General features: G+C 44.1%; 1 protein-coding gene across 1 annotated transcript; it reads right to left on the bottom strand.

Moving 5' to 3' along the window:
* LOC310988631 (YTH domain-containing family protein 1-like) lies at positions 1 to 9,656 on the bottom strand. Its single transcript, XM_083975305.1, has 6 exons — positions 9,203 to 9,656; positions 8,793 to 8,820; positions 6,329 to 6,423; positions 3,708 to 5,438; positions 2,514 to 2,558; positions 1 to 1,739 (listed from the first exon to the last, which is right to left on the bottom strand). Exons 1-6 carry the CDS (start codon positions 9,230 to 9,232, stop codon positions 1,725 to 1,727), a joined length of 1,944 nt encoding a protein of 647 aa, XP_083831431.1. The 5' UTR covers positions 9,233 to 9,656; the 3' UTR covers positions 1 to 1,724.
* Positions 9,657 to 10,808: the final 1,152 nt, after the last annotated feature.

Genomic DNA, 10,808 nt, shown 5'->3' on the forward strand with positions numbered 1-10,808 from the left:
CAAATCTAAGAATGTGATAGTGACCTCTGATACAATGGATATTTAATTCAGGGGTGACTTAAAACTTTTTTTTTTCTTTGTTTTTGTCTTTTTTGTTGTTTTTGCATAAACTTTCTATAATCCAATACCGTTATATAACTCTGATTGCTCCTCAGTCATACTCCCTCTCTTTTCTTTCACTCCAGCATACACACACACACGCACGCACGCTCACACATACACACAATACAGCAAGCAATTAAAAAAAAGAAAAAGAAAAAAAAAGAGTCACAAACATATACCATATAGGCTAGTCTCTGGGTGTTCATACACTTGACAATAAATCAGTTAAGTATAATGCTACAGTTAAACATTTTGAGGCAATCTTTAGTTAGAGATGCCGGTACATTAAAGCTTACATTGTCTGAGGATGAAGTGAATCGGTTATAGCAATGATGAAAATGATGAAAATGATGAAAATGTCGAGATTATAATGATGTTAGGAAAGAACAAGAAACTAAAAACAAAACAAAAAAAACAATGTGACAGGCCTGGCTTTGAGTTTTAAAAGCAGTACATGCTACATTTCCTTCAGAATTTCGGCTGAACAAACAAGGAGGAGAAATAAAAACCACTGTTAACGGGGGAAAAAAGACAAGAAAGCAAAAGAAAAATAACCACTTGTGTTGATAAAAACCTGAACTCATACAGTATATTTATATTTCCATCCTTTAAATAAGAAAGAGAGGGACCACCTTTAAGAGCATTTGTTCTCTAAGACATCTTTTCCCTGAATCTCTGGCTGACAATTTTTGAGGTACAGTACTGGGAAAAACAAAAACATTATTAATTAAGCAAAAACATAAAAACAAAAACAGTCATACATTAATTACACTACTGCTGAAAAGAAATGTTAAGGCTCCGCTCTGGAGAGAAAGAAAAACTCCAACTTTTCTCCACCTCAATGTTAATTTTTAAATCAGTTTTTAAGCCAGGTGACACATTATTATTATCATTATTATTATTCAAAATATTCTTCTAACATTGATGCTTTCTAAAATGTCACAACCTTGCACGATTATGTCTATGCATACAGAAACTTTCAGTGTACACATTCCTCCACCAAAGTAACACACACCCCTCACATGAAAAAAAAAGGGGGGAAATCATATAGAAGTTGTTGTTTTTCTTCATCTTCTGATAATATAAAATACAACTGGCCACACACAGATAGCAGACATTTGTCAATAAAGTTTTGTTCACTCGTTAAGATTTAACCAATACAAGCACTTAACATTTCTCCAACACACAAACCACAAAGTGAACAGTCACTGAATATCAGCAGCATGTTGTTGTCAAGAGATTTTTCAAAACAGACGTGCAGATATTTATATTTAGTTAAGAATGCAAGTTCTGGGGGTAGCGATAGAGATTTATAAGGCTAAAAAATACAAGAAAAAACAAGAAAAATATAGATTATTGAAGCGATTCAACAGATGGAACTAGCTTCATCCCTGCACTCATCTTAAAGACTGGGAACCAGGAGCTGATGTGGCTCAAAAAGTTTGACATGGGCCAAAGTCGACGAAATTAAATAGAAAAAAATATTTAGTTTTCAATTTCTTTATGTCCGTGTGTTTTCCTTTTTTAATTCTAAATTTCAGTACGTCTGTCCGTCACGTCCGAGCACGACCGACCGTCCGTCCGTCATCGTCCAGCTTGTTTCAGGAGCCGTCGTCTTCCGTTTACTTCTGACGATCCTGGAAAGGAAGAGGGAGGAAAAACCAATAAGTCATCAGGTGTATCGATCGAGACATCAAAGTAGGTATACTGCACTGCAAAAACTCAAAATCTTACCAAGAATATTTGTCTAGTTTCTAGTCAAAATGTTATTTCTAGTCCAGACAAATCTCATTATACCTAAAATAAGACTCATCACACAAAAAAGTAGCTTGTTTTTAGACATTTTTTACTTATATCAAGCATATTTTCACTTGAAATAAGTAAAACAATCTGATAGTGGAGCAAGTTTTTCTTCCTACAAGCACAAAAAACTTCCTTTCACTGGCAGATTTTTCTACTTACAGTATTTCAAGTGAAAATTAGTTTGAAACAAGTGAAAATTATCTAAAAACAAGTACATTTTTTTAGGTGATGAGTCTTGTTTTAAGTGGAAAGAGATTAGTTTTGACTAGAAATTAGACATTTTGACAAGAAATAAGACAAATATTCTTGGAAAGATTTTGAGTTTTTGCAGTGTGCAACTAACAATGATTTTCATTATCGATTAATCTGTCAATTATTTAAACGATTAATCGATTAGTTGTTGCAGCTCTACATCAAAGCAGGGACTGATCACTGACTGACATTTGGTGAATTTACATCATGATCATCTGAATGCAGCGTTTTACAGATGCACTACTGGTGTAATTCAAAACAGTTGCATTAAATATCAATATCATGATTTTATATATTCACATGCGTCATTATTATTATTATTATTATTATTAAAGAGAGAAGACATCAGGACGTACCTGATCAATCCTGGACCGGCTCGGTATCGTTGTGGGCTCGTAGCCCTGAAAATATAGAATATACACAGTTTTTAGTGAAAAGTCAAACAAAACAAATGACATCACATCAGTAAACTCCACCTCTCATTTCAAATGAGCAATACGTCCAAAGAATAAAAACCAGCTTATAAAATAAATAAAGGACTGTATGAATGTTAACGGTGGTGGAGGAGAAGCAGAATGTTTTGTTTTTGTCTATTTGATTGATTGATTGATTGATTGATTGATTGATTGATTGATTGATTGATTGATTGATTGATTGATAGCAGCGTTTCAGCAGATTAAATTAAATGTCATATGTATAAAACACAGAATGACATCAGAAGATGAAGAAGAAGTATATGCTAGTAAGGTGTTGAGGAGGTCAAAAGTCCATCTCTCATCAACTCATTTTCATGCACATTTAAAAACAACAGTGCTGCACCGAAACATTGACGTATGTGATTGTATTGATTGATTATTAAAAAATCAAACAAAAGCACATGATTGATTGATCAAATGTTAAAGAGTTTTAGCTTAACTATGATTTTTTTTTTCACCTTAAATCCCCAGTATGTAACTTATATTATATACAAACATTGCTTTCATGAATACGTATTTCACTGAAGTCGAATCACAGCCGCATACAAATGAAAGCTTCCTCGTACCTTAGAATGAGTTGTTACAAGTCGTTACAAATACATAAGTGGGCGACGCACCGAACCGAGGCGGCCATGTTGCATCGCCATTTTTTACGTTCAGTGGCAGCGTGACCGTAGGTAACCACGGAAACTCAGCGGAGCTGTGGGCTCGGCCTGTTAAAACTGTCACCACTGTGTAGTATGAGGAAGGACGGAGGCACTGGTGTTGCATTCAGGTGCAGTCAGGCAGACGGCCGTCGGCAAACCAACCGGATGTCATTTTACTCGATATTGTCACGCCTGTATTGTTTTGCCTCGTGCTGGCGGACCACTTGTTTACATAGACGCTTGTTCATCCTGTTACATGCAGCGTCTGTTGTCTGTCTGACCTCTGCCCGATCTCACGTGAATGCAACATCAAGAATACGTTCCGATATGCAACCGCACCGCTAGATGGGGGGAATTCCCTACACATTATACCTTTAAATTCTCATATTTAAAACCGCCATGTCTACGTCTTGAAGTCGTTAACTACCTTTTTCACCACCTCCTCCTCCTCCTGCTTCTTCTCGTAGTGGGAGAAGTCGTCGAAGATGGAGGTCGTGTGTTTGTACTGGGCGATGATCTTCAGCACCTGCTTCGCCTTCTCCAGAGGAACCTCTTGGGTGTCGCGCGAGTTGGTCACCGGCTTGTTGTCGTTGTTCTCCAGGCGGATGTGGCGCAGCTGGCTGTTGGGCACGTCCTTGACGAACAGCCAGTTCACGTCGAACTTCCCCTTCCACTTGTCTTGCGCCCAAACGCCGGCGCTGGTGCCGTAGTCCACGGGCGAGCGCATCTCCGCCACGCCGCAGAAGTGGCCGCTGCCGTTGACGCTGAACAGCAGGTACACGGGGCCCTTGGCGTTCATGGCCCTGAAGGCGGAGTCGAGGCGCTTGTTGCCGTGCTCCGTGCTGCACCAGATCGAGTACTTGATGGAGCGGTGGATGTCGTCCTCCGAGTAGCTCTTGATGATGAACACGCGCCCGTTCTTCACGCTCCAGTCGAACTCCTTCGGGTTGTAGCTGTGCGCCGCTCGCAGCTTCTCCAGCACGGGGTGCGAGTCCATGCCCGGGTCCGGAGCGAGACCGCCGCCGCCGCCGCACGCTCCGTTACCAACGCCGCCGCCAACGCCGCCGCCGTTAGAGGAGCCGCTGCTGTCCAAGCTCCCGCCGCCGTAGCACAGGTTGCGGCTGCGCGGCGCCACCCAGCGGGTTTGTGGCGTCGGAGCGGAGCTGTGGTTCTGGTAGGACGGCGGCAACGGCCCCGACGGCGGCCCCGGCAACGGCGGCGGCGGCCCCTGCATGGTCATCTGCTGCACCAGCGACTGCGCCGACTGCAGCGACTGTTGCAGCGGCGGCAGGAGGCTCGAGTGCGAGTGGGAGTGGGAGTGGGAGTGGAGCTGCTGCGGCGGCGGCGGCTGGTGGTGATGGTGATGATGGTGGTGGTGGTGATGCGGCGGCGGCGGCAGAGTCGGCGCCATCTTAGCACCGGCGGCGGCGTTGGGGCCTTTGTTGTCCCACGTGTCGATGTCCATGTTGTGTTTGATGGGCGGCGGAGGCAGCATGGGCGCCCCCGGCTTGTTCTTGGCCTTCTGCTGCTGCAGCTTGGCGGGTTTACTCGCGATCGCCGCCCACGACGCCGGCTTCGGAGGCGGCATCCCGATCGGTGTGCCGCCGCCGTTGCCCGCGGCAGCAACGCCGCCGCCGCCGCCGCCGATCACGGAGCCCGCGCTCTTCACGCCGGAGCCGCTTCCCGTCACCACGTCGCCGCCGATCTTCAGCCCCAGCATGCCCTGCTCCAGGCTGTTGATGCCGGGCGCTTTGCTCAGGGTGTCGCTATGGAAACCCGTTTGGCCGTCGGGGACCAGGGTGCCGCCCAGCGAGCTCGGCGGGTAGCTGTAGCTGCCGCCGCCGTACGCCGCCGCCGAGCTCTGAGTCTGCTGGCCCTGCGAGCCGCTGGCGCCCCAGGCCGAGAACGCCGGGTTCTCCGGGAAGAAGTTGAAGCGGTGCGGGTAGATGCTGCTGCTCAGGCCGCCCGGCTGCCCGAACACCGTGTCGTGCATGAAGTGGTGGTCGCCGTTGCTGAGCGGCGCGTACGGCGTCAGGTAGGGGATCGGGGGGTCGCCGCCCGTGGACCATGGCGCCTCGCTGAGCGGATACGGGAATCCAATGGAGGGGGCGTAGTAGCTGGACAGGTACGGGTCCGTCATGGACTGATAGCTGTTGTTCTGCAGAGAGAGAGAGGAAAGAAAAGGGGGATAAGGATCATTTATTCATAGAGCTGCAGAGGGGCAGAAGATTTCCAGTAAGTTTCTGGTAAAAAAATATTTTCCTTCTAGGTCAAATTGACCCAATCTGTTCACTTCCTCCATCCTTCCTTCTTTCCTTCCTTTCTCCCTTCCTTCTTTCCACAATCCTTTTTCCCTTCCTTCCTTCCTTCCTTCCTTCCCTTCGTCCTTACTTCTTCTTCCTTCCTCTTTTGATCCAGTTGACCTGGTCTGTTCCCTCCCTCCATCTTTCTTTCCTTCCCTTTTCCCTTCCTTCTTTCCACAATCCTTTTTGCTTCCCTCCCTTCCTTCCCTTCGTCCTTCTTTTTTGACCCAATCTGTTCCCTCCAGCTTCCTTCCTTTTTCCCTTCCTTCTTTCTTTCCCTTCGTCCTTCCTTCTATCCCTTTATCCTTCCTTCCTTCCTTCTTTCCCTTTGTCTGTCCTTCCTTCCTTCCTTCCTTCCTTGACCCAGGACAGCAGGAGGGTTAAGATGGGGAATTTTGGAAATATTCCAAATTGGAAACTTTCCATAGGAATTATGGGAATTAACTGGAAATTGGGGGTAATTGAAACAAGCTGTATCATATCCAAACATAAATGTAAGTATTTTGTTTTGTCATAAGCAGACATCCATGAAAATACAATTAAAAAACATGACATTTCAACACATTTATTTGTGAGTAGAGGTTTAATTCCTGTATGAACAATCAATTCTTTTACTGAACAACAAAAACATGAGTGTTGAGTAAAATATTACTCACCCACCCAATGAAAAAGTAAAATGACGGCCATTCATCAGGGCAGAGACGGACAAACAGAAACGGTTCATATTCAGAGATGTTCTCCTCACCTGATTGGACTGGCCGGTGAGATAAGGCTCAAAGTCGTTGTCGTGCACCGTATCCTTCTGGTGGAGCGAGCCATTCTGCACCGAGACTGGAAAGGCTGCAATGAAAATCAGTGTCAAAGCTCATCACATCAGAGTTTAGATCCAGAATTTACCATTCTGCATTTAGATTTATCACTGGTGCCACCTACTCCACCCATCACTGTAGTCTGTATGGCTTTGTAGGGTGGAGTGGACCTCCCTAGCTCAAAGACGTGACTCCCACATGTTTTTATTCATCTATAAAGCCCTCATTGGCAAACTTCCCATCTCTTCATAACTTGTTCAGTCCACAGTCACTTACAACACCCGCTCTAGTAACTGGTTGCAATTGAATATTCCCAAAATTCAGACTGAGCTAGGGAGGTTTGCTTCTCAGCTTATGCCCCACACATCTGGAATCTACAGCTAACTCTCAAGTTAAACTCACTTGTCCCATTCAATCACTTCAAATCACTAATTACTAATTCCCTGTCCTCCGTTTGTAATTGTTTTCTCTGATCCTTTCTTAGTTTAAATAAAGGTAACTAACTGACTAAGATCCAAACAACTGTATGATGCAAAGTGTTTTTTAAAGGGCAACTATACAAGTCCGGTCGTTTTTGCACTGTTTTGGTTACGCTCCTCTCCTCTATGTGCATTTATTTACAAAGAAGCCGGCGAAAAATCAATAAATGGAGCGGTGGATAACGTTATATAACATATACGATGTTACGGCGTGTGTTTGTGTAGTCTTAACCGTCATAAACAAAAGATTACGGGTTATGGAGCGCGTTTGTGTCAGGGTAAAGACCTCTATGTTGGTCGAAACGTTGGTTTTTTAACCTTGAATAAATATATTTTTTCATCCAAGGCTACAGAGTGTGCCACATTCTCCTCTTTTTCCTGGGTTCTGCTACAAGACATTTCAGCAGCGAAGTCACTAATGCAGCCACAACTGAGCATTTTAGATTTGAAAATGCAGTTTCAAAGCCAGAGTCTGAAAAAGTTGGATTCAGTTTTTCAGAAACCCTAGCAACCAATCTTTTTGCATCTCATTTGTTGTTCACTGTGATGGTTACACTTCACATCTACTTGAATATTCATAGAACCTGGATTTTTCAATGAGGGAGAAATAGTAGACGTGTTTTTAGCCTCTTTGAGAGTTTTTTTTAAAACAACTTTTATGTAGGAAAGCAATTTTAATCAAATTAAAGTCATAGAGTATTTTTTACAAATTTTAAAATGTCTCTTTAGGGGGACTTTAAATAAAAGGCTCCACTCTCCATCTACAGTCCATGTCCGTCGTACGACAGTCAGGATTTCTCATGATATGACCTCATTCTTCTGTCTTCCTCGGTGTGTTTTTGTCTTATTTGGCCTGTATTTTTCTGATCATTTGCCGTAATCTGACTTTGTAAAGTGATCTTGTTCTTCGTGTTATTGCAATTGATTTTATAAAGTGTAAAATCACCATGTTGCACTTTAAGGTTTCACGGTGCAAACTTCACAAAATAACACATGTGTTCTGCACCAGTATGAAGAGAAACTGTGCAGCTCCTCCACCACCACAGCTACAGTCAGCAGGGAATTAAAATATACATATATATACGTATATACACAAGACATCCATCGGTGGTCGAGGAGCACGATGTTCGGTGACAGTGAGGAGATTTCACACAGATAATCCTCTCTAACGCAGAGTGGTGGTCGGCTGGATTAATGTCACCTGTACAAGCGTTGACCTTTTTAAAATGTGAAAGGTGTTTTCAAACGATAAGCCGCCGCCGCCGCCGTCACCACCAACGATGATGTATGATTCATAACTGCATAAACATGGTTCACACACACACACACAACATGTACATGACGATGTCGTTTGACGTCTTTCTTTGTTGATGTCACAATACAGAAGTGCAAAGGATTTAGTTTTGGTTTAGAGGGATATGATCACTGTGTAGTAAGATATCGACCCCAAACAATCATCAATAACTATCTCCTGCAGCACAGAGACCAGATCTCAACACCATCAAGTCAAACTGGGATTAGATGAAGAGTCAGAAGACACAGAGTCAAGAGCTGTAGCAGGTTCTCCAATGAAGAATATGTATCGCTAATTATTATTTTACTCTGTTTCTATGCACTATGTATATTGATTGGTTTGTTGATGATTGATTGTGCAGCTGAGAAACTAAATTTACAAGTATTTATCTGTCTCTATCTATCTATCAATGCTCATAACGAGGATATTTATGTTTCTTTGACACCTTTGTGGCATCAGCACAGAAAACATCCCCACATGCTGTGTTGTGTTATTATTCTAGTCTGAAACTTCTTCTAGCAGCTGCAGGCAGGTAGACACTCTACAACACAGGATCTGGTGCGTGAAAAACAGAAAAACATCTGTATCCAGAGGAGAAACACCTGGCTGTTATTATTCATCTCTTACCTTTGCTTGCATCTTGTCCCTTCGATGTCTTGGAGGTCACGTTGAAAGGAGGAGGGGTGCATGAGAAAGGAAGGAGAAACATTGCATGGGTCACACATGTTTTCCACAGATGCATTGAGACCCTTCCTCTAAAAAAACACACTAGCCTGACACAGGAGAAGCCATCAGAGTGGAGCAGTGTGTAGTGTTGTGCTATGTTGTGTTATGTTGTGTTACAGCAGTCAGATGTCCACTGGACGCTGTGGTTGGTCCAGGCCTGCGTTATTTACCAGTTTTCCATCTAACCTGCCCTCTCAGCTGGCTAACTAACTAGCTGACAGTGGGGGCTGCACGCCGCGCGCACACATCCATAATAATAATAATAGATAGATGGATAGATAAATAGAGAGCTGAGTCCTCGCGTAGCTTACCTGAGGGTCGATACTGGCGGCAGACATCATTCATCCACCAGGTGTTGTGTGTGTTAAGCCCTGACAAGACGTTCAAGTGTGTCCGACGTGTGTGTGTGTGTGTGTGTGTGTGTGTGTGTGTGTGTGTGTGTGTGTGTGTGTGTGTGTGTGTGTGTGTGTGTGTGTGTGTGTGTGTGTGTGTGTGTGTGTGTGTGTGTGTGTGTGTGTGTGGCTAACAGTTAAACACAGTTAGCAGCAGCAGTAGCAGCAGCAGCAGCAACGGTAGCAGCAGCAGCGGCAGCAGCCTTCGCCTCTGGCCGGCGTCGGTGCTCGGAGCTCGGAGCGGACAGGTGTCTGGTCGTCGCTGTCCTCATTAATCCACCGGGGCTTCAATCCGCTCCGACCCCCCCTCTCCGTTAAATTAAAATCCGACCAGCCTCGGCGGCCCTGCTCCCTTGCCCCAATGGCAGCTTCATCCGGGGTCTAGTGAGGGGGAGCGGAAGTGACGTCGGTGACGCAAACGAAGGCGTACGTACGCCGCTGCCTAGCAGCAGCAGCAGCAGCAGTGGTTCCATTCTACAGACTACACACACACGGATCTGTAAATAACATAAATATTAAAGGGGACATATTCTGCTCATTTCTGCTTCTTGACAGGGTACCTTGATGTCTAAAAGTAAAGTTAGTATCATGCTTGGGTCAGAAAAACCAAAAGATTGAGCACAGCTGGGTTCTCTACACACCAGTTTCACAGCCCTGCTCTAAACGGTCGGTTTAGAATCTTCGCTCTGGTAGCTGAGGTAACCATGGTAACCATCGGGGCGGGGCTGGAATATTCAAATCACCCGGCTTGTGATGTAATAAACTGGGTGAAATTAAAACGGCACATTTTCTGACTATGGCAGTTTACAAAATGTCGACGTAGTTGTCAAAACTTACGTTTAACTGTGCGTTCACACCCATAGCTTCCAAAGTGTTAAAACGCCGGAAGTCAATTCATTTTCAATGAGAGCCCGGCGACACTGAGCGTCCAAAGCGTCAACAGGCGTCGCCGCGCTTCAAAGCGTCCAAAGCGCCACCAAACGAGAAGTTGAGCCCTGGTTAACTTTAGGGTAATTAGCTATCAACCTGTCAGAATAGAGATGTCCATCGGCTGCCTTTTTTTTCTTTTTTTTGTATTTCGGCTCCCAATGACCAGCGCGATCGAACTTTGACGTCAGTCACGTGACGAGCGACCAAAGCGGCTGAAAATATTTGCCGTTTTGGAAGCTGTCTTGTCTGACGCCCACCCTCGAGGAGCGTTTTCGACGCTTTGGAAGCTTTTGGTGTGAACGCACAGTAAGAGGTGAGGAGGCACTCCGGATACACAAATACACATACTAAAGCAATGAAAAAGTGAGTTTTGCATAATGTCCCCTTTAACTAAGGTTACTTTATAATTATATTCGTATAATGTCGTTTTTTAAAATTAAAAAACTACTTACAACTATTTGTTGCTGTGACTGTAAATTCAATAATTATTCTGGATAGTTTTTAATTTTATGTTTTTTTTCCTTTGGTTTTTTTTTTTATTATCGATAACCATAAATAACTAGTTGTGCCATGTTTACATTAGATTTAGTTCTAT

The sequence above is a fragment of the Trachurus trachurus genome (assembly GCF_905171665.1).
Source record: "Trachurus trachurus genome assembly, chromosome: 7".
NCBI lineage: Eukaryota > Metazoa > Chordata > Actinopteri > Carangiformes > Carangidae > Trachurus > Trachurus trachurus.

Coding starts and splice junctions, on each gene's coding strand:
- LOC310988631 (XM_083975305.1), bottom strand. CDS start 9,232: ATGATGTCTGCCGCCAGTATCGACCCTCAG. Junction 6,424..8,792: donor GGGACAAGATGCAAGCAAAG/GTAAGAGATGAA, acceptor TTTTCATTGCAG/CCTTTCCAGTCTCGGTGCAG. Junction 5,439..6,328: donor TCACCGGCCAGTCCAATCAG/GTGAGGAGAACA, acceptor CTCTCTCTGCAG/AACAACAGCTATCAGTCCAT.